This window comes from Numida meleagris, chromosome 3, assembly GCF_002078875.1.
Source record: "Numida meleagris isolate 19003 breed g44 Domestic line chromosome 3, NumMel1.0, whole genome shotgun sequence".
NCBI lineage: Eukaryota > Metazoa > Chordata > Aves > Galliformes > Numididae > Numida > Numida meleagris.
The window spans coordinates 16,655,519-16,678,178 of NC_034411.1; the positions used below are offsets into that span (position 1 = coordinate 16,655,519).

Consider the following 22,660-nt stretch of genomic DNA (forward strand, 5'->3'; position numbering starts at 1 on the left):
AAATTTTAATTTCACACAAAAGAATAACGTCTTGGAAGTTACATACTTTGCATTATTAATCATGATCTGCCAGTCTTTTTGTCTTGCCTTCTATGAGTTCACCATCTGAATTTAAGTTCAGAATGTCTTAAGTTCCAAGTGCAAATAACATGAATAGTCAGGTTTTTTTCCCTCCTGCATTCTTAGAACTGATTCTGCTATGGGCATTGAGTGATTTGTTTTTATTTCTAAGACAAACATGGAGTGACGAGGGCAAGTTAGAAATATTCTCAAAAAAGAAATGTTTCAGCATTAGACTCTCTTGTTGGTAACACTGAAAAAACAAACTGTCAGATGGATTCTGTCTAGTGTTGGAGCTAGTGAACTGTTAGTTCAGCTCATGTGGATCTGTTGCCTCCTAATTTCAGTGTCAGAATTCCTATTTCCCTCTCTTGAGTCTTTCTGGCTCAAAGAACAAGTGGTGTTATCTGGTAATGGTCAGCGATTCAGGGATTCTTGGCTGACGTGTGGCTCTGCTTCAGCCACCTGCAGCCTCGGAGAGAACTTGACACACTCCCATCTAGCCTGGGAAGTCAACAGGTGCAGCCAGGTTCTGACCAGGTGCTGAATGTGTCCCAGAGCATAGGAACTGGCTTCAGCTAACCACCTTTTAAATCAACAAGGTGCCCGGTGGCAGCTGAATCCGTGCCCAGCTCCGCAGAGGGACTCTCACTCGGGCTGTAACCAGCTCAGAAACGATTAAATTTGTTGTGCTGATTCCAGAGGTCTGAAGACATGTGCTGAATACTCCCTTTGGGAATCCTCGTTTCTGATGAGCTTATTCCTACAGCTGCCTCAATGTAGAAGTATAAGGTTGCATGAGAAATGTGATTGACAATGTGCCAAACTGCAAAATGCATGTATTTTTCTGCCCAGTGTATATTTATTTGACTACAGAACAATAAAAAGGCTCTTTGAACTTACCTGCCAGCAAGATGCAGTTATGAAACTCATCCATCTCATGCTTGTTTATGGAGGAAATACTGTGTGGCTGTAATACATTTATCAGAAAGGATGGCTTTTGAGCTTTAGGGATACGTCTGTTGGCATCTATCTCAGCCCCAAGTTTCTACTTGATGCTAAATGTCATATGACAGCGTTAGTTTCAGATAAACCTGTCTACGTACCATCTTCTGGTAAACAGAGAATTGCTCGTTGCAAGGAGAGAATAGGGATCATATTTTTGTCGTTATACAGCTCTTCTCCAAGAATGTCAGAAAATGAGAAGCTTTTCATAAAGAATGAGCTATTTTTAAATCTGTGAAGCTGTTGTCTGAAAACTGTTAGATTTTGCGACCTATTTCTGATGTTACTGAGGCACAAGCGAAGTAGAAATACCTTCATAGAGGTATACTGTTAGTGTTGTAGTCGGTCAGACTTGTGTTTAGGATTTTCAAAGTAATAGAAGGTGCGTGATTTGATTAAACATAACTATTGCAAAATAACAAGTTTATTTCATTTCAATCAACTTAGTTTTACATTTGTTAAGAGCATATTTTTTACTATTCCTCACATACTTTTCCATAGCTTGAAATAAATGTCTGTCTTTTTTGTCAGTAGACATGTGATAGCTGTGACTTGACATTCAAAGAACTGAATACAATTTCAGGTCCCATTGGTTTTTAATGGGAGTGAGAATTAGTTTAATGCTAAAAATACTGTCTCAAATAAACAAAAAAGCCAAAGAAGAAAAATGATCCTGGAAACTTCCATGGGACTTTAAAAGTGCTTAACTACATGATAGTTAATGTTTTTTCATCTATTTTGTATATTTTCCAGGAAAATAACAATTTTTAAAAGGAGAATTTAAATCAGTTCTGTCCAAATTGTGCTTCTTTGGGAAGACGGTTATCTATGTAAACTGAAATAGTGTTTCATCAGAGAGTTAGTTTTTTTCATTAAGCTGCTTTTGTTGTTGTAGGTGGTAAAAGTGACACAGAGAGAAGTGAAGACAAACAGCTTGAAGTGAGACATTTGAAAGAGCCATCAGAGATAGAAAAACCACACTCTGAAAGTGTGGAGAGGGAACAGAGTCAGGCAGAAGATGACTCTAAAAAGCACATGAAAGGAAGTGATGAAGAGAAGCTTCATCCGGGGGAAGATAACAACAAGGAAGAGGAGGAGGGACACCACATACCTGTTCATGAAGAGAAACTTCATACAGGAGAAAAGAAACACTATCAGGAAATCAGAAGAGAGAAGAACACCTACCACAGTGAAGAAGAAAGCAAAGAGAGCAAGCAAAGTGATGGAGAAATAGACCATGCTGTTCTCAGCAAGAAGTCCCACTCTGCAGACATGAGCACAGAGGAATTCACTGAAGAGAATGATCAACGTCCCATGGATGACTGGCATTCAGAGGAGGGAATGCAAAGCCCTTACAAAAGAATTCATGAAGGTGAAGGAGAAGAGGCGGAGGAAGAAAGAAGTGAAAAATACCACCGTGAGTCTAAGGAACGTGATTTCTCCCAACATCAGGAGCATGAAGAATCTGACGAGAGTGAAGAAGTGGAGAAAGAAAAAAAGTCCTACAAACCAAAACATTATCATGGGAAACACAGAATGGGTGATTCCTCTGAAGAGAGTAGAGGCCATGGTGGTGAAAAAGAGGAACTGGCTGAGGAATCAAATGCAGAGGGGTCTCACCTCTGGGACAAAAGGAACCATCATCAGAAACACCACCGTGATGAGTCTGAGCAGCAGCATGAAGAGAAGAGTGGTTATCGTGGGAGGCACGGGTCTGAAGGTATGGAGGAGAGGCGGCATGCAGGCCAGGGAAGTGTGGAGTACAGAGAGAGGTGGCAGCAGAGTGAAGAGAAGAGCCAAGAGGAAAATGAGAGGCATCACCACAGTGAAGAAAGTAATGAGAAATGGCGTGAGGAGAGGAGACACCATTCTGAGGGAAGGGGGTATCATGGAGATGAAAGTGAGGAAGAGCTAGACAGGTATCACAGTGACAGCAGCAAGGAGAAGCAGCGTCGTGCTGGAGGAAGGTACCGCTTGTGGGACAATGAAGGTGAAGAGACACAGAAAGCGTACGCTCAGGAGCACAAAGGGCAGGCCAGAACACGCTACAACACTGAGGACAGCGTAGAGCAGCAGCACTACCCTGATAACAGCGATGAGGAAGAAGAGGAAGTAGAAAAGAAGCACTACAGCAGTGATCAAATAGAAAATGAGGAGGAGAATATGGAAGGAGGATATGCAGAGAAGGAAGAGTACAGAAGCCATCTCCCTGCAGAGAATGAGAAGAGAACCACAGCGTCCTACAGCTCGCTATACCCACTTCTGTGGTGGAAGAGCCGGCACTTTGAGAAAAGGAACAGCGCAGGAGAGAGGCTTCCAGAGAGTAAAGAGGAAAGCAGGCCTACCCTGGGCGGGAAGAGTCTTTTCCCTGAGTACAGTGACTATGACTGGTGGGATAAAAAGCAGCTCCTAAGTGCTCTGAACCGTGGACGCTCTGAGAAGAGGAATCTTAGCAAAATGAACAGATACGATATGAAAAGGCAATACAACAAGATGGATCAACTTGCACAGCTTCTGAATTACAGGAAGAAATCAGCTGAATTCCTGGAGTTGTACAATTCTGGAGAAGATATGAAGAAACGTCACATAATGAGGAATGACAAAGGAACTCTGAACCAGAGGCCCCTGACAGAGGAGGAGGTATGTGTACAAACGTTTCTCAGAAAACATAGGGGAAGCTGACTTTACGTGCTCATTTCTAAATCCATTCCCAAGACACCTGGTTATCTGTGAGTGGAAAAAACGCAAAGAAGATTAAGTCACTTTAAAAGCCAGATCTTCAGTGACTTAAAAATTTTGCTGTCTTAGAATGAATTTAGTGGAGCTACCCCAGGGCACAGTTTATAAAATAAAAACAGTGTGCATCCTCACTAACTTCTGTCTGCTTCAAGACAGAGAGAAAGGAAATTCTTCCTTTCCTCGAGTGCCTTTACAGAATAAAAGAAAGATGCCCATTGCAGCAGAAGCAGGGAATAATTAAGCAGGCACCAGTTAGTGTGATGGGATGTTTAACTCGTACAGCTGGAAAGTAAGTTTCACATTTATTGAGATTCAGCAGTCCATTGACTAGATGTCCTGTCTGTAATTGCAGAGCAGAACTGGGCTCAAGCTCTTGCTTGATTAATGCATATAGTTCCCATGTACAGGATGTTCTTTCTTGTTGGGTGTTCTGTTCTGCTTCAGCATTCAGGAAAACTGAGGCTGCACCCATCAGCAAGCTGCTCACCTTGTACTTCACTGTATCTTGCACAAAGCTGAACTGGACTGAGGGCAGTGGAGGTTTGGCAGGGATTTATGTAGAGGATTAACCATGTTTGCAAGTTATCACAATAAACAAGAACTGACTGCATAACTGTTTTTCCCTTACAATCTGGCGATTTGGAAGATTTCCATCTACTGCACACCGTGCTTGCTGCGCGCCATAAGCCAGAACCACTGTGAGCATAAGGTTGTGGTCTCCTAGGGATTGAGGGGCCTTCACCCAGGGAGAAGTGACTTCATACTTCTAGGAGTGGCAGCTGTGAGGAAGCAGGAAGTTGCTACTAGATAATAGTGACTGTCGCTAAAAAGATCAAATTGTAGCTCAGTCCAGCTCTCAGAACGAGCAGCCTTATACTCTCCCCAGCACTAATTCAGCTAAAAGTATGAAATTGCATGAATCCCTGAAGCACGTGCTGTGCTACCATTCACTTCCCCACCCCACAGCCTGTCCAGGGACCTGTACATAGCAAGAGATAATCCTCAGAATCTACCTTTGTCTCTAGTTTTCATGCATCAAAACATTTGCCAACATTAACTGATGTGTTAACTGCCCTTTTTGTTTTCACAGGAAAAAGAACTGGAAAACCTGGCCGCTATGGATTTGGAGCTGCAGAAAATAGCTGAGACATTTAATGACAACAGGAAAGGCTGAAGATGATCTGCTTTGGTGTTTCAAAGCTAGGTGTAGCTGTATTCACAATACCTGTATTTTGTGGTAAATTCACTGCCACTGGATTGTTGTTTGCCCTAAAAACAAGAAATACTATTTACTGTCCACTATAGTGTAGTGATTTATACAGCTGGATATGTCTTTAATTTGCTGTTTTGTTATTGAAATTTGAATAGCGTGAATTTTAATATTATAACCTTTCATGCAAGGCAGATATTTTTAATATGCTTGTGAAAATAATTGTGTTGGTGTTCTTCAGAAATATATGTCTGAGTTTGAAATAATAAAAAGCATTGATTTTGGAGCAAACTTCCTCCTTGCTTATTTGACTTCCTGGGTTATTTCTGTGTAAGCTCTTTGAGATGAATAGGTTGTGTGCAAAATGTTGACGTGTGGTTTACCATTATTTTTAAAACTTCTAAGGAGTCTGCCTATTCCTTTTATTTCCCAGTTAGCAGGAGCATGAAAGGTAAGAAAGAATCCTGATTAATTCTCTGTAATAACTCAGAATTGTCCTGTGAATAACTTAGTTCTGCAAATCAGTCATTAAAGAAGCGAAACGGTTGCAGCACCAGGTAGTTTGTGGTAGAAGCAGGTAGTGGTAACAGTGTTATGGAGCCTGTGCGCTGTATTAGTGCACAGTATGAGTATCTCAGCAGCAGTAAGCTGAGAGCAGGATACGTTCTGTGTAATAAACTGTACAGAATAATAAATAGTGTGTGAAAGGAGGAATTTGGTAATCGTATGACATTAAGAAGCAGTAAAAGAAACAATACCGTAATTAGTTTTAATTACTCCAAATATCTGGGGTTCAATTTAACTTAACTCACCCAAATGTGGTGTGTTTTTCTTTGCAGACTTTCTGCTGTGACAATGCTTTTGTATCAGTTGCTTGTGTAACACCACATGCAAGAGGTGCTATACTAAGAATTCAGCTGAGCAACATTATCAGTGAATGTGCAGTATCTCTCATCCCACCTTAACCCTTTTAATCCACCTGCTCATTAAAACACAAATATGTTCTCCATTTAACGGCAAGGCAATATGCAGTGAAAATACTCAGCGAGATGCTGATCTGTGAACTGTCCCGAGCACGTCTGTGCCTAGGGATTTTGGTAAGTGCTCTCAAATGTTTCATTTTGTTCAGTTAAGGTATATGAAGACTGCGACCTCAGAGAAGTTGATGGAGTTTTGACTTCAGTAGGACCATGATTTCACCAGGCATTTCCAGCAACAGTAAGGAAAGTTAGAATGTGTCCCAGCTGCAAAAATACTTTGTTGCTTTCAATGTCCAAGAATTCTTTAAGAATTTACAGTACAGTAGGTACAGTAAATGTTGCAGAACAGTCCTTTTTTTTCTGAGCTGGTGCAAAAGAAAATAGGTCTGTGGATACTTGGAAGTAAATAACTTTAGTTGTAACACTAAAGCTTTCTAAAATTGTGCACGTGTGTAATTCTGGTAATGATTATTTTTTCAAAAAGCTCAACTTATACAAATATACATTCATGAATCAGCGATGTTTTGCTTAAAAACTTATGACGTGAAAGAGGTTGCATTAAAACCAGGTGTCATGTAGTGGGCTCCAAGAGCTCTTACAGCCCTTTTAGCCATCATCTTTCTCAGTTCTGCCTGAGTTACTCAGTGGGGCTGGCACCACTACAAGCACTGAGAGTCAAGCAGTTGTTCTGGCTGCTTGTGCCTGTTCCATTTTTATCTACACAATTGCATTATGTCTTCAAGACTTTGATGAGTAACACCAGAATACTTTTTTTTTTTTAAACAGTCCTCCGATACCATTTATATTAATTTGCATTTTTGAAGAGGTCTGTTGTATGTTTGGGGCTTTGAAGCTGAATGATAGACCTTTGAACAAGTATTGGTGAGTAAGGTGCATAAATGTGCTCTAAATCAAATGAAGAAGAACTAAGTGGCTTTGGCTTCTGAGCGTTTTCCGGTTTCTGGTGCGTGTACCCCTGGGAAATAGTAAATTTGATGTGTGGTTCTAGTAAAGCACAGCAATGGAAAGCTTGGTGACAACTACTTTCAATCTGCTCATATTTTCAGCAAATTTACATTGGAGAAAGCAGTTCTATGACTGAAGATAAGAGTAGAAGGAGGTACCAAGTCTTGTGGCAGTGATACCTTTACCAGACCAGGTCCTGACCCTGTCAGATGTTCTTGTTGTATTATAGAGGCTGAGGCTTGAGAATTTCAGTTGTTTTTTGAGACTGGACACTGCCAACGATTAGAGGAAAGCTGAAGGTCCTCCGAGGTGTGAACAGCACCCGGCTCTCCTTTGTCACCTTCATTGTGCGGAGTTCAGCTTAGGTGAGTACTTTAAGAGAGAAATGCAGGCACATACACAAAATGCCCTAATTTCCAGACACCAAAAGAAGCTGCCCCAGTTCGGCTAAGCTGAATGTAACCACAGCCAAGGTGGTTCTGGTGAGCACACGCAGCAGTGAACGTAACCCGGCACCTCAGCAGTGGCCATTCCTAGAGCACGTAAGACTGAGAGCGATGCAAGTTGCCCTTGTCAGGCAGTCCGTGCAACCCCAGTTCTCTACCTCATCAAAAGGAAGGCTTCTGCAGACTCGGTGGTGAGCTTTAGGCAAGCTGCCTTTGCTTTAAGATCCCTGACCTTTCTTCATTCTTTACAAATCATTGAAATTAAATTAGACTAGTTTATGTTCTGTGCCTCCAGAGGTGGAAGCTCTTGAGTCTAGCAACGCTCATGTTTCTGAGCTGTGCATACAGGTATTCAACCATCATCTTCCTTTACCTCTCCTTTTGTCTTTGAAATGTTCCTTATTACATTTTTTTTCCAATTTATGTTACAGATCTTACAGCATACACTCATTTCTTCTCATTTGTTCCAGATTTTGTTTACTTTGTTCCTTTTTAAAAGTATTCCTCGAGTTTCAGTCAATCATTACTTGCATTTCAGCAAAGTTTCTCTTTGCATTATAGCTTTTAGGATGGCATTGTACGTGTTTCAACTGAACTGGGAAGGTTACATCAAGATGTGCTGTTCCACTAGTCATACAGGGAATATGTTTCATCAGTGTGAAATTAATAATTTGAAATATTTTACATGAAGTAAAGCTTGATACCTGGTTTCTTACTATGTTTCACTGTTACAAGCACTACAGCACATTTTGAAAATGCAGGACATTGATACTGAAAGACTGTTAGTGGTAATGCATGTGGAATGAAGTCAGCTTGTAATTTTCCAGGTGTTAAAATACTGTTTTTCCTCAAAAATTTTTTTTAAATAATACATATAAAACATCCAACAGAATTTTTGTCAGGTTATTAATTTGTCAGGTTACACGTGATTACAAGTAGAACTTTTACTACACAAACTGCTGTGTTGCTATGACAGCCCAGTACCAACCAGCTCAGTGCAGGTGGCAGAGGAGTACCTATGGCTGCTTTACAGGTAAGAAAACTCTGGCTGTTTTTTTTGCTTGTTTTTCTTTTTGGTCTCTACCTCCTGGCTTACAGCGATTTCATAATTTTCCTGCCTTTCGCTAGCTTTCAGGCTCCTATCTTTAAACAGATTGTATGGCAATTTCATTACACAGCAGGTGTTGGCTGCTTGAAAGTCCCAATTCACCTTCAGCATACACATGCAGACGTAAAGATAAACTTCTCCAACCTCTTCCTCTACAAATTCTTGAAAAAAAATGTAGAGAAAGGCAGCTTTTTAAAAAAGAAAAATGTCAGTTACTAAAAGCCACACATCAGATTTCTTCTATTCCATATGTATGATTTACAATACTTAACACTGTGTTGAAAGGCAAGAAGGGCAAAGTGCAACAGATCAATGTATGCACAGGAGCAGGGATAGAGAAAAGAAGGTGAAATCTACAGTCTTTTGAGTTTTTCTACATAAGTAATAGGAGAAAATCATCTTTATGAAAAGAGGGGGGAAAAATTGGAAATCTCCAGGAAAAAAAGATAAAAAGGTGAAGATAGGTAACTGTAACTATTCACTCAGGAAAACTGTAGCTGCTTTACACAAAATGTAACCCTTTATTTTATTTTGAGCTAATAGTCTCCTAAAAGAGCATTACTCTTACTAATATAGAGAATTTTACAGCTTTATGAAGTCTGATCACTTAATCCCAAAGCTCCAAATTCCAATCAGGTACAGAAGTTCAAGGAAGGAAGCCAAATACTGCTGGCTCTGAGTTTCCGCATGTGCCTGGGCTTCCAACCAGGGGTTTGGCACGAAGGGTATTCTTTCTCTAAAACCTCTGCTAGACCTTAATTTTCCCTATTTTGAGAAATAACAAGAAAATAATTCCCATTAGGAAAAATATCCTGCACTTTAATTAAAATGCAAATGCAAAGGTTAAAAAAAAAAAGCTACACATTATGAAAGAACTGTAAAATAAATATATATATACACATACGGCAGTTTTCAAAATTGTCATGTCTTAAACAGAAAACAACTACCAGGAAAACGACAGGCAATACTAACAAAGATATTGTTTAAGTACTTGGTATTTAATTTACTAACATATCCTTTCCCCTGTGTTTATTTCAGGAAACACTGAGACATGGTATAAAGTTCTGGAATTAATGTTCTCTTTTTATTGCTCCTTTAGAAAGAAAAATACTTTTTTGTATCAATGATTTTTGCTGTTTATGCTGCTTCCTTCGATTACTCGACACTGTAGGGCTCAGCGTCTGAAGAAGAAGCAGATCACTACACAGAACGTTTCACCCTGATTTTGTTCTAGGAAAATGAGAAGCAAAATCACACGTGTTAATTCAGACTCAACATTTAAAAAACTATGTAATCCTATCCACTTTTGGCAACAAACAAGAAGAGCGCTTTCAATGATGCTTTGTCTTATGTCCACGTTAACTTCTCAGCCTGACCGTCAGGTCTTTTCTTTGAAGTTTGTGCGCTTTCAGTGTGATGTCTGACCCAGGTTTGCTTCCAATAGTTTTTCTTCTCATTCTGACCACGTAAACTGGTAAGGAGAGGCAGTTCTCCCTACAACATAATTCTTCTGCTTTTTGTTGACAGATGTATGACAGGTACTACTTCTGTGCTGTCAAGAGCACAGAAATTGTACCTGTTATTTTACTAACCACGTATCTCCTGAGATCTGAAAAACAAATCAATTCTCCAACTGTTAACAATGAAGGTCTTGAACTTTGCATCTTTTAGATGACGGCTCTTCCATCTTCAGTGCTTCTAAATTACTGGAATCAGATTTGCCCTTATCCAGCACAACAGTTGTACCAGATAGCAGGTACCCCCCTCCTCCGCTCATTGTCAGTTTTGGATGGCTTCGATCTGGTAGGACCTTCAAAACAGAACAAAGGAAAAAAAAATGAAAAACCAAGCATCTGTGAGGAGTCATGCTATTTGTGCACATCAAGTGGTGTATTTCAGTTTACAGTATTTACAGTCCAGCCACAACAGATATTTGAAAAGTGCATTTATCTTGAAAGGGCAAAGTGTCTGCATGTCAGAAACCACCTATAGAAACACCTACTGTACTGCTGCTTCATAGCATTTCCAGCAGAATTACAAATTCGAGGCTCGGGACACCTGAAAGTCTCATTAAGGCACTCAGAACTCATGTACTTTGTGAGAAACCACAACGGGTCTAACATACCAGCAGTCTTTACCTATCTACTATTACTGTAAGATAAAGCAGCGAACCAACACTTTCAGCTCCACTGCTCTTTTCTGTAAGTGTTCTCCTGTTTTGCTCCCTCCTTCCTTTGACTGCCCTCACCAGGTCTAAGCCCATTTACCTGTTTTCAGGAGGTGACACTGTGTTCCTACCTAGGCTTTCCTGATATTCACAAAGTACTGCACCTAGTGCAGAGGAAGCCTTGCCAAGCCTAACGTGTGAACATCTAGGGATCTCACCATCATTCTTGACTTGGTTCTAACAGCCAGTAACTATGGCCACCCTTGCCTTAAGTCACCCCCTATATAATAATTCCTGATGGTCTCCAGAAGCCTATGATAAGCCAATACAATGCAAGAACCTCTCAGAAGGGGTGAACTGCTTACAAATGAGGTGTACTTCTGCTCTTCATAGTGGGGAGGGTGCTCCACATTTATATATGCTTTGTTAGAACAAAGTTAGTCAAATCAGCATCTTTCACCGTGGAGATGTTCCTAAACCCAGAATTCCTTGTTACTGTAGTTCCAGGAAATGAGTTACATGAAGACACTGACTTTGGAGGTCATCACCATTCTTTTAAGCTATCCAACCAGCTAGAAATGAATAAATAATTGTAATATTTTACTGTATTTCTTGTACACTGTATTAGATTGTCACCTACTTAATGATAACCCCTGAAGCAGCACAATTATGAACTTTTTTCAGCATGCTGCCTTTATATTTCTGCAGTGTATGTATTTCAGTGAATTACTTTGGAAGCAGAAAATGAAGTATTTCCATTCAAAAAACGTTGCCATTTTGCATTAAAATGCTTCACAGTATTTCTCGCAACTGTCATGTAAACAAATGCATGAGCTTGCACATAATTTCCATCAATCCAAAACACATTTCACTTCCCCGAATAGCGTAATCCTTACCTGGTAGCTTCGTAGCCACGTTTCAGACAGCTTTAGGTTAACAACACCACCTCTTTCCCTCAGCTTTGTGTAACACTCTAATAAGGGCTAAAGAAAAGAAATAACAAGTAATACGGTAGAATAGCCACAAGCTTACAGTAATAACAGCTAGAGTAACATACTCCATTTACCTCTTTATACTGGCAGTAGACAACAAAAGGCCGTGAAGGAGCAACAAACTCCAGTAAAGACAGTAATAAAGGAGTGGGATGAAACTTGCTGGCTACAAGTAAGCTGTAAAAGAAATTTCATGCACATTAGTCTTCTACTCCTTAAAGCCTATTCATCAAGTGACATTTTCTAGATAGCACAGCGCATCAATTACAGCTTAAATGTTGCTCATCAGCATGTTTTCATGGCTCTAACAATTCCCCAAATATAAAAGCAGATTATTATTTCCTACTTGCATAATTAAGAGGATAAAAAGCTTGTGTACAGTACAGGATATTAAACATATTGCAGAAGCACTGCTTTCAGCTGTTTTGAACTCCGCAATAATTCTTACAACGCCAGGAAATTTAATGCTGCTTTTCCACCCTAAGACAATTGTCAAAATATAACTTAAATTTTTTTTGACTGCTACTTGTTCCTTAGAATGTAGCTTCAGACATGATTCTTTAAACTCTGTAATCTTCATTAAATGTTCTCTTTAAACAGTAACTTACATAAAAGTAAACAATTCTTTAATGGGCGTGACTAGAAACCGTTTTAAAAGAATTTATGTCCTTGACAACTTGAAGCCTTCATATTTTATTCTTTACCCTAATTTTAATATCACGGTGTAACTTATGTTTACAGATGCTTAGGGTTCTGTACAGATACCCAGAGTTTTAATAAATTAAGTCACTGCTAAACCTGAAATGGTTAAGATGGTCAAGAATGGTTAAGATTCAAGTAGTTAATAGGTTGTACATGTGCAGAAAATAATTAAACTGTTTTTCCAGTATACAGATATGTAAGAGGACCTGTCAATCAACAACTGTTCTCCAGGGGAATGTACAGCATTGGATGCTCTGTCTAACTTGCCTAACAAAATGGAGGTAAAGAGTGATGTTAAATTTTTTTTAAACACAAGTAAGAGTTGAAAGTTATTTTGCAGTTGTTTACGTTTCAGTTTTCTGCTGGATAGAGCATTTGCAGGCTCTGGATTTCCCTCAAATCCAAATCGCAAAATGTCTGTGCTCAGTAATTAGACAGGTGGACCATGAAGAAGTAAGACTCCAAACCATATTCCAGAAGGGTCTGACTACTGTACTGACACTGAAAGGAACTCTGCCAGACAACAGGAAGGTAAGAGAGAGATGAGGGAGAATGTAAGAAATCAAGTTACGTTCTCTCATACGGCAGCACATATTGCTGTCAGCAGGTAGTCTGCTCAGTCTCAGAATTAACGTAGTGGACAACAGGGGAGAAGAAAGAGGTGGAGAAAAAACACAGAAGGTTACAGAGAGGCTGTGTGGTCTAATTCTGAACACAGAGAGCATCTGTAATCAAATTTCTGCTTTTATAGTATCAGAAAAGTGTGATGATCCATCACTGCCTACTCCTTTATAAAACAAAAACTGCATCCCTAATAGATGCCTTCCTCCTTTCCCCTCAGAGACATACATCTTTAACTCATGAATAAATCTGATAAACAGGTCTAGTACAAGTACTCTTTTACCATGTAACAGCAGAAAAGAAATACAAAATCTTATTAAAGCAGTATCTTCCATATTAAGTAGTATACGTTGTTAAAGTCAAGGTCTCAAGAAGCCAGCTCCTAAAGCTGGTGCTCATTTTCACCTAATTACCAGTTTTCCTTTACTCTGACAATGTCTTAACCTTTCTCCCTATCTGCAATGTTAGAAGCTTTTACCGATCCTTTTCTCATTTCTCTCTTGCAAAACAAAACAAAATCTGGTCTTCCTCACCTGCTCTTGCTCCCATGCCAACTGAGTCCTTAGTTTGAAGCACGTGCTTTATTCGGTGCCAATTTCTCCTGCCTTAGCGATACATACCCTGTGGTTGTTGACCTAAAAAATTCAGGGCTATACATGGCAGATGACTACAGGGAGGGGCACTGCCTTCAAGCACCCAGAAGCTTCTTCCTCCCTCCTCCCCCCAGTCAAGACTTCCTAGAGCAAGTACTCACTTCACATATATAATTTACTACAGCCTTCTTGCTTTACCCACAAGCATAAGAAGAAATATTCATTTGTTTTCAATCACTTGTACAAGAGACAAAAAGACTAATCAGGCTTCCTTGAACTCACAATCAACAACTGGATTCTATTTTACACTGCAGGAAGAATCAAGTAAAGTCAAACACTTTTTTTCCTTTGCCAAATCATGCACAGACGTTTATTATTTTAACATGCGCAGGAGAGAGAAGTAAAAACACAACACTACCACCATTTAGGCAGTTTAGTGGTCATCCGCAGACATCACTGGTGGTGCTGATGGCAAGGAGAGAGGCAGTGCTTTTTACAAACCTTCATCATTTTACTGCTTCAGAAAACACAGAATGACCTGTATCTGAACTCTCACAAAACAGCCTAATTCTACCACCTAACCATGCTAGATGAAATGCACTAAAATACAAGTGAGCATTAATTAAAGTATTTTGTAATAAAAATGAAGATTAAGAAAACCTAAGCATTTAAACCTAGGATTCAATGCACATTTATTGGTTATCTGAGAAAAACAGGTCTATTTCCAGTGAGCCACAGTGTCAAAATTATTTTGTTTTGCAGAACGTGACTCCCTTTCTGCCTATATTCTTACAAGGAAAGATGAGTATGAATGCTGTTAAATAAATCAGCGTTAATTAATTAAATCAAATCACCTCAGCATTAGCTATGAGCATCGTGAGAAAGTCACAGCCTCAACGTGCTCTTATACTGTTGTGGGGCTGAACTGCTAGGAATATGTTTATTATATTTCTTCTAAGCTTCTGATATTAAGTCATCAGGGAAATAATTCGTTGGGGAAAAAAATTAATCATGGCTAATGCAGATAAAATGAAATTATGTGGCTCTTGTTGTTTTAAAATAAATTAGTTTCTTTTTTTTAACAAGCATTGTTCCAATTTAGTAAACTTAGGACCTCAAGTTCTTTTTTACCGAAGAGAATCCTGTGATTTTTGTCTGCAGTCATTTAACATTAAAGTCTACTTGGATTCCGCTTACTGTAGAGGAAAAAATATATATATAAATATTATATATATATAATATAGTATAATATAGTATATATATATTATATATATATATATATTAGATGTTTACTCATGTAATCAGGAAACCATCAGGTTTGATATTTCCTCATCTAAAACCTTTACGTGATGGAAAAAAATAAAAACCAGGACAAGACACAAGACACACCTGGGTTGACTGCTAGCTACTAAATATTAAGAATTAACATATTTTCAAAACAAAGCTTTTATTCATTTCAAAAAGCAGTGATTTTCTGCAGATGCACTTTAAACAGAACAGCTTTCTGGCTATGAATGAACTCACCCATCTGCATTCTTCTCTCTCAGAAGAGCAGCAGCTTCTGTTAGCTTTTTCCTTCTCTCCCATTGTTTTCTTTGCTTTTCTCGAACCTTTGAACAATAATATATTTTGTGCTTTAACTTGTAACCACTACTGCATGAACTAAGTTTTCATTTTTTGTACCTTAGACGGCTCAATGTAAGGCAAGTTTCAAAACTCAATTTTAACACCTAATCAGCTGTACTTCAGCAGGTGTGAGATCAGAAACATTATATCGACATCATAAAACTCAAATAGCCACAAACAATATTCTTACATTTTCTTTGTTTTCTCTTTCTTTGTTCTCCTTAAATTCTGCATCTTCAACATTAATGTCCATTGTTTCCTGCTCTTCTGTTTGGTTGATCTCCATAGCTGTTTCAGCAGAAGATTCCTCTTCTGTTCCCTGTACAGAAGTCTGCTTCTCATCAACCAGTCCGTTCATTTCTTCCTCTGCTAGGGCAGCATCTTCAGGTTCTGAAGGCAGAGTCTCCGTAGACAACGTCCCACAGAGAAGACTATCCACTTTGCTGAGAGGAAATTCATGAAGTTTATTGAAAAAAAGTTTTGGAAATCCAAAACAACTGGTGGCAGCTCTAACAGGTCCCCCTCCTGGATACATCTGAATAATGGATCCATAACCTGTAGAAGCCAAAGAGTCAAACACATTATAGTCATTAGAAAGCCAGAACTTCTGGGATCAAGAAGCATGCATTTAAAAATAAGTAAGTATATTGTCTGCTCTTAATCTAATCATCAAATTTAGCATATTCCCATGTGGAAATCTTTATTAGAAAGACAAGTTATTGCAAACTGAAAAGACAAGGCAACTCAAAGACTATGCATGTATTAAATGTATTTAGGATCTATATAGAGCACATGAGCAGTGATAAATTGTTAAAAAAAACAGCTTAGAATTAAAATGATTAATTTTCTACTGTATTTCTTTTATATAACTATCAAGTGGTTCTGTTAAAAAGTAAAAGCTAATTTAAGCAACATTAGTATCTTCAACATCCAGATTGCTGCTCTACAGGAAAAAGTGTCACGTATTTAAACATAGCAGCAAGAGTTTTTCAATAGTTGTAGTGGAATTGCAACTTATTTACTTCAGAAAGTAACCCCGTGCAAAAACAATAAACCCTGAAACGAGAAAAATCTATAGTATAACTGTCGGTGTGCTTTCCAGCCAGCAGACAGCAGCACATCTGGGTGCACATTACATCCCACTTCCCACCTTTCCTGGCTCCTGGAATATAACTGACACTTCTGTCTAGTGTCTTTGTTTTAAGATGAAACTAGTTAACTGAGATTGAGAAATAAATGCAAATCAAACTTGCATTTGAAATGTGAGAAAAATATTTTGAAGTAGTTCCTTTCAAAAGTATCAAAACCAAGAGTATTTCTTAAATCTCAAATAAGCCCTCGTTCTCTGTGTTACTGTATGACTCACCCCCCATTCGCTCCATCACAGCCCCCAGCAGTAGGCCTGCACACGTTTCCATTACAACCATCTTGTTGCCAGCACGGACATTTCCTAAAGTAAGCATCTGAGCTAGAGTGTCATAACGCAAATGGCTAGAAGACAAAGGGTTTCAAGAAATATCAGATTTGTTTTCTTAGAATCAGCCATGTAGCTCAATAAAAGCCAAACAAAGGAGGCTAGGGAAGGAGAAGGAAAGAGGTTTGAGAAGCCTTAGATAAAATAAAAAGCAGGTAAGAGGTAAGAGACCCCTAGATATACAGAGAGCCACTGTCAGAGAGGTAATTAGCAAAACAGCTGTGGCAGGGAAGTGGTAAAAGCTGATGCTGCATGCAAAGGAATTTTTTTCTTTATTACAGGAGCATATTGATTCATCTTCTATATCACGTTATTTTTCATTAATTTACAGTCTTTCCATTAACAAGAAAAAGAGTGGTATGATATACTCTGGTATAATATGGATAGTTTGAAAAAATATTGAAATAAAGAAGAGAAACAAAATAAAAACTTACTTAATTTTGCCAGGTTCCCTTGCATAATACATTGTTGAAAGAATGCGAGTGGATGGTTTTACAATTGTAATAACTGCCTCATATCTGTAAGAAGTACACAGCAATAGTCTTACTCCAAGCTCAACAAATTCAAGAACTACTAAATATTTTCTACATTTTAAAATTCACTTACTTTTTTTTCTTCTTCTTTATGTATTTATCTTGAGCAAATTCTGTTTTGTCTCGGAATGTTGTACTGTTCTCTATTAACTGCTGAACAATTTCCTTAGAAAAGACAATTTATATTTATTAAGCTGGCATGCATTTCTCATTCACTTCATATATAGTGTTTTTTTCTTGTTGTTTTTTTTCTTCCAAACAAGCACCAAAAATATTTTCTTCCAGTAGAGGAATGTAAATAAAGTTCTTCTGACATTAATGGCAAAGTAAAATTCTAGTAATCAACAAAGAAAGTGAGGTACTGGTCTGAATATGCGCAGGAATTGAATCATACACTTTTGTCTTTAACTGTTTAACTATGTAATGCTAGTATAAAAGTGACAAAATTGAAAATGCTGATGCTATAAGCTAGGTAATAGGGAGAGGAAGAACTCTGGTAAGTGGCAGAACTAACTGCTGAGAGAGGGCAAACTTGTATGGCCAGAAATGAAGGAAAAGCAGGACTGTTCCTTTCAGCATCAGCAAGTCACTACTTCAGCTCTTACTGTGAAGCCTCAGTACCTACACATCCTTATCTCATGCTGAATGTGAAGGAGACCACCCTGCTCTCTCTAGGTGATTAGCTATCTTTAGTCACACTGTATTCAGAATGAGGCAGAGTTATGTTTATTGGCAGTTATTAGGGAATAGTTAACATATATTCAAGTTCTCAGTCTAACTTTCCCCATTGGGTACAGCCCTGTAAAACAGTTACCACGTCCTCGAACTAAACAAGGAACCTGATGCCATAAACAGGATTTACTTGAATCTAACTCCTTCTCTGGGCCTCTGATTTCAGCATCTCTGTCTCTGAGGATATCTTTTTGCCTTTTTTTTTTTGTCTAGACCGCTTTAGTTTTTCCTCTCTACTCAGGCTTTTTATCGGACATCTCCCGTACCCCACTTAATTTCTTCTGCCTCTCATATTGTGAGAGACTCCTGTACCAGCTCCTTGCACAACATCAAACTCTTCAGCATTTCCTATTTCCTACAGTACTCCTAGTACTTCTCCCTCTTCTACCTTCCAGATTTTCCCAGATTTCCAGGTCTTGTTCTAATTTCCTCCCTTTGCCAATCCAACTCTCGTTTCTCATGCTTTCAGGCTCCAGCTGGAGTGACCATTAAGACCTCCAACAGAAAAAAACAGCTTTCATTGTTCCAGTTTGCCTTCATGCCTGCAGTATAACAACAAATGTTTCACAATGCTGTTTTGGTCGTTGTGATCAAAGCAGTTGGACTGACAGAATTCTATGTTCCTATTAAACATGCATGAAGAACAACAGTGTAATCTGGCCTAACAGGAGATTGTAGAGGCTGGTGGTAGGAAATGACAAAAGAAATATTTTCAGTGTGGACAGCGTCTCTCCCACTGTGCTTTGAGAACTTAGTCCAAAATACAGTGGTGCAAGTAGTTTTCACTTGCTATTTTTCAAGCCTTTGAACACTAAAGATATATTATTAATAGGGTGAATCAGTGCATCTTTCCTTTTTTGCCTTATTCTTGGAAGAAGTTAAACGTGGTATTTAATTTTTTTTCCAGTAAAATTTAGTGAGGAAACCAGGGAATATTTCGGTAGGGTAAGTATAACAAGCTAAAGGCAAGCTGCAGCACTGTGCAGTACCCCAGGAATATTACAACCTAGTACCATACACCTATCCCTCAGGATCTGGGATGAATTTGGGAAGGCAATGGGAAATCAAAGCCAACTAACACTGAAGTTGCTTTATTTCACAGATCAACCATCTCTCAAATGAAGCCTACATCACTAAGCCTGCAGGAGGGGGACTGACTTTTTACACACTGTCACTGATAGTGACAGGACAAGGGGGAATGGCTTTAAACTAGAAGAGGGGAAATGTAGGTTAGATGTAAGAAAGAAATTCTTCAGTTAGAGTGGTGAGGCCCTGCCACAGCTGCCCAGAGAAGCTGTAGTGCCCCATCCCTGGAGGCTCTCAAGGCCAGGCTGGATGGGGCCCTGGGCAGCCCTGCCCATAGCTGGGGGTTGGAGCTGGGTGGGCTTTGAGGTCCCTTCCAACCCAAACCATCCTGTGATTCTATGGTGATGACAAAGACATGCCGTTCACAAACATGAATTCAAAGTTTACCAGACATTCACGGAAGGACAGCATCTACTGCTGCTAATATAACAGTCTGAAATGAACATTCAGAAACTACAGTTTACAAAGTAGACTACTTTAATAACCTGAATTATCAGTATGGTAGGTGTACGGCACAGACATGCAGAGGACATAAAGAAAAGCCAGACTGACCTTCTGCCACAGAACTAATGAGAACAAACAGAAAATGTCAAAGCTGTCAGGCTCATTAGTACATTCTTATCAAAGAGAGAACACCAAGAGCAGCACAACCACGGAAAGAGAGGAAATACCATTCTAAACTCCTTGGACTCATTCATTATTCAGCAGGCAAAAGCAGAACAGCTGCTCTGAACAGCAGCGACAAACGCAAGGTGCAAAGATGAGATGAATTTGATGTAAGCATGAGCAATTTCTTATCTTTTTTGAGAAAGGATAAACCAAAGATAAGAGAGAATTTCAGCTGACAACATTTGCAGAACAGAACAAGCTGCAATGGTTTCGTAACATTTAAGAAGGTCTCACTTCTTGTGGATTAAGTGTGGGGTAGAAACCAGCACCTTTTCTAACAGAAATGATCTCTTGGGAATATTCTTAGTTTTTGAGGTGCAAATAAAACACATGCATCACTGTTTGGTAGGTACCACCTAGAGGCACACTGACAGCAATCCTGTTACATACTGTTATTAGTTAATAAATGTGTCCATAATCCTTCACTACACTTTTGATAGTTTTATTATTGTACAATTTTAATGTCTGTAATATAAAAGTAATATTTAGCATCTTCTAAGAAACAAACTGAAAAGATGATCATATGAATTATATTTCCTTATTCCTTAGTGGTTTATATTCATCTTATGTCTATTGTATTCCTTTATATGTCTGTTATGACTCTTAATACAGTAAAAATTCATAATTGATTTTCTACTGATAAAGTTGTCAACCTTACATGAAATTTTCTCTGAAAACAGCTTTTGCATTTTTGTAAAAACAGATCATTAAGAAAAACACAAGTCGAGCAGAAGAACAAAGAAAAAGCAGTGAAGTCTATGCACCATTAAAAAGAATAGCCTGTTCCATAAACTAAAAGATAACCATCAAGGTAGCACAGAAATGACACCAAAACCTTATTTTTACCTGTCCTTTAATACCCTTGTCCTTCAAAGCCTTTATGTCATCATGAGTCAGTTTTTGAGACTTTCCATCGTCAACTATGTTACGATTATCTGTACCTGCTTCTTTTGTTTCTAAGAGAAAAGGATATAGATTTGTAAAATCTAGCTCTAAGTACTTTTCAGTTGGAGAAACATGATTTTAAGTTTCACAGAAAGCAGACCTCTCAGTATTAAACCCACATACTTTGCGCTCTTGCCAACTATTGTGTAAGCACTCAATTAACATGTAAGATACATCTTTCTCTATATATTCACGCAAATTAAGGTTCAAGTCTTCTCCCGTATTAAAAAGTGTACTTTTTACAGGACAAGTGGAACAGCAGATCAAGGCAAAACCATGCACTTTTATGACAGAAAGAATGTAAGCAATGTAACTTAACAAATGATTAATAGAAAGCTTTCCATCATCTTTGGTCTTATCAGAGAATAACTAGTTAGTGCTTTTTTTCCCCAAGCATCAATCAATCCTCTGTAATACCTGTGGTAGTCTCTTCCACCTCTCGCTTTGGCTGGAGGTTTCCATCACTTGTTACTTCAAATGTAGTTCCATACATGTGTCCAATGGCATTATCCAGATAGAACCCCTGCTTCTCAAAAGTAATTTTTCTGAAATAATAAAAAAGTTAATGATATTTAAAGCATCATTTTAACCATGCCTGAAAAATCAGGTGACAGGATTTGAAAACCCCCAGTAGCTGGAAGTTAACTTACTATATGCCCTTTTTGCTATGCCTTCGAAGCAAACTAGGACAAGCATAAAAAATGAAATGCTGACTACTATTAACCACAACACCACATTATGCTGAAACTAGTTAGGAAAAGAACAAACAAATTCAGCATACAGCACGAGCAATGTGTTTTCAGTTCACAAGAACTCTGAAATGAGAAGTAAAACATAAGGATATAGAACTTAAATTGTACAGTGCCATTTTTAACACGAGAAACAGAGCATCCACAGGTACTGCCACACCTTCTCAGCCTAGCCTTACTCTCATCAGATTACAGAAAATAACAGATTAACACAGAAGCTATTTCATTCTAAAGCAGTATTTACCCTTTTACTTCTTTATTCTTTCTTTTATGATGGATACTTAAACAAAACCAGACTTATGAACTGAGATTCGCAAAAAGGGATCTGACAGCGATGTCCTGGCCACACTCTGCAGGCCAACAGAGTAACTAACATCTGAAAGCTACAAGTGCTAACTGAAGAACCCCTCTAGCACCTGATTTTTCTGCTCAGCATAAAGCCTCTCAATAACCAGCACTCCCAGCTTCACTTCCTAGGTCTAGGCTATGCTGTTCTTAAACCAGCCTCGCTCAAGTACAGTACCTTTCAGTCCCCACGAAATCAGATGTCTGGCCAGAATACCCAACACTGACTTCTGCACAGTGGTCTACAAACTCATCTGCTGCACTGGGAAAAGCACAGGGCTGTCCCTTGATTACAGTATTTCCTGCTGGGGTACAGGGATTCTTTGCTACATCAGCAGGCCTAGAAGAAGGAAGGAGACTTTCACAACAGCTGACAGACAGCACTGTCCTGCCGAAGCTACTGCCCTTGCACGACTACAGAAACAGCGCTGCCCCTTGCAGAACGCACCCTGCACAGCAAGGGAAGCACAGCGACAACATTTCCAACCTGCTGCTCTTTCTCAGCTCTTCAGTTAACATCACATTGACAACGACACCTCAGCTACCTTTCAAATTCGTTACATCTTAGTAAAAAACACAACTAAATCTTCCCTGCTTCCAGCCACAGGAGGCGAGGCAAGACCGAACCCTCTCAGGGTTTTAGCAAAGGGTCCCAAAGCGTGACGACCGCTGGGGGCCGCAAAGGAATCACAAAAGGAAATCGAAAACCACCCACCAATCCCTCACCTCCGCCGCAGCACGGACACGGCTTTGAAGACGTCACCCCGCTTCAACACAGCGCAGTCCCCCTCACAAATTCGCGGACCCAACCTCCCCTCTACCGCCATGGTCGCCGGTGTGCTTGCCGGAAGTATGTGCTCCCGCCGGAAGCGTTCCGACGGAAGTTCTCCATGCGCCTTCCGGCGGCAGTGC

The 22,660-nt window shown here is 39.2% G+C and overlaps 2 protein-coding genes across 7 annotated transcripts in view; one reads left to right on the top strand and one right to left on the bottom strand.

The window, feature by feature from the left end:
- Positions 1 to 5,305, top strand: part of CHGB (chromogranin B) — a 29,419-nt gene extending 24,114 nt beyond the window's left edge. For all 3 annotated transcript variants that reach the window (XM_021389875.1, XM_021389876.1, XM_021389874.1), the window contains exons 4-5: positions 1,961 to 3,705; positions 4,895 to 5,305. In XM_021389875.1, coding sequence (XP_021245550.1) covers positions 1,961 to 3,705; positions 4,895 to 4,978 — 1,829 coding nt within the window. In that variant the 3' untranslated portion in view covers positions 4,979 to 5,305. The remainder of the gene's footprint in view (positions 1 to 1,960; positions 3,706 to 4,894) is intronic.
- TRMT6 (tRNA methyltransferase 6) lies at positions 9,388 to 22,629 on the bottom strand. 4 transcript variants are annotated; one of them, XM_021389878.1, is made up of 11 exons: positions 22,475 to 22,629; positions 21,072 to 21,199; positions 20,556 to 20,665; positions 17,296 to 17,387; positions 17,124 to 17,207; positions 16,582 to 16,706; positions 15,406 to 15,770; positions 15,114 to 15,199; positions 11,748 to 11,850; positions 11,578 to 11,664; positions 9,388 to 10,324 (listed from the first exon to the last, which is right to left on the bottom strand). In XM_021389878.1, exons 1-11 carry the CDS (start codon positions 22,573 to 22,575, stop codon positions 10,151 to 10,153), a joined length of 1,455 nt encoding a protein of 484 aa, XP_021245553.1. In that variant the 5' UTR covers positions 22,576 to 22,629; the 3' UTR covers positions 9,388 to 10,150. The 4 variants fall into 4 exon arrangements, with proteins under 4 accessions (XP_021245553.1, XP_021245554.1, XP_021245556.1 ...); XM_021389879.1 differs by having other exon boundaries at positions 9,391 to 10,324; positions 22,464 to 22,597; XM_021389881.1 differs by lacking the exon at positions 20,556 to 20,665 and having other exon boundaries at positions 9,391 to 10,324; positions 22,475 to 22,624.

Coding starts and splice junctions, on each gene's coding strand:
- TRMT6 (XM_021389878.1), bottom strand. CDS start 22,575: ATGGCGGTAGAGGGGAGGTTGGGTCCGCGAATTTGTGAGGGGGACTGC. Junction 11,851..15,113: donor AGAGAGAAGAATGCAGATGG/GTGAGTTCATTC, acceptor TTTCTTTTACAG/CTTACTTGTAGCCAGCAAGT. Junction 11,665..11,747: donor TCTACTGCCAGTATAAAGAG/GTAAATGGAGTA, acceptor TCTTTTCTTTAG/CCCTTATTAGAGTGTTACAC.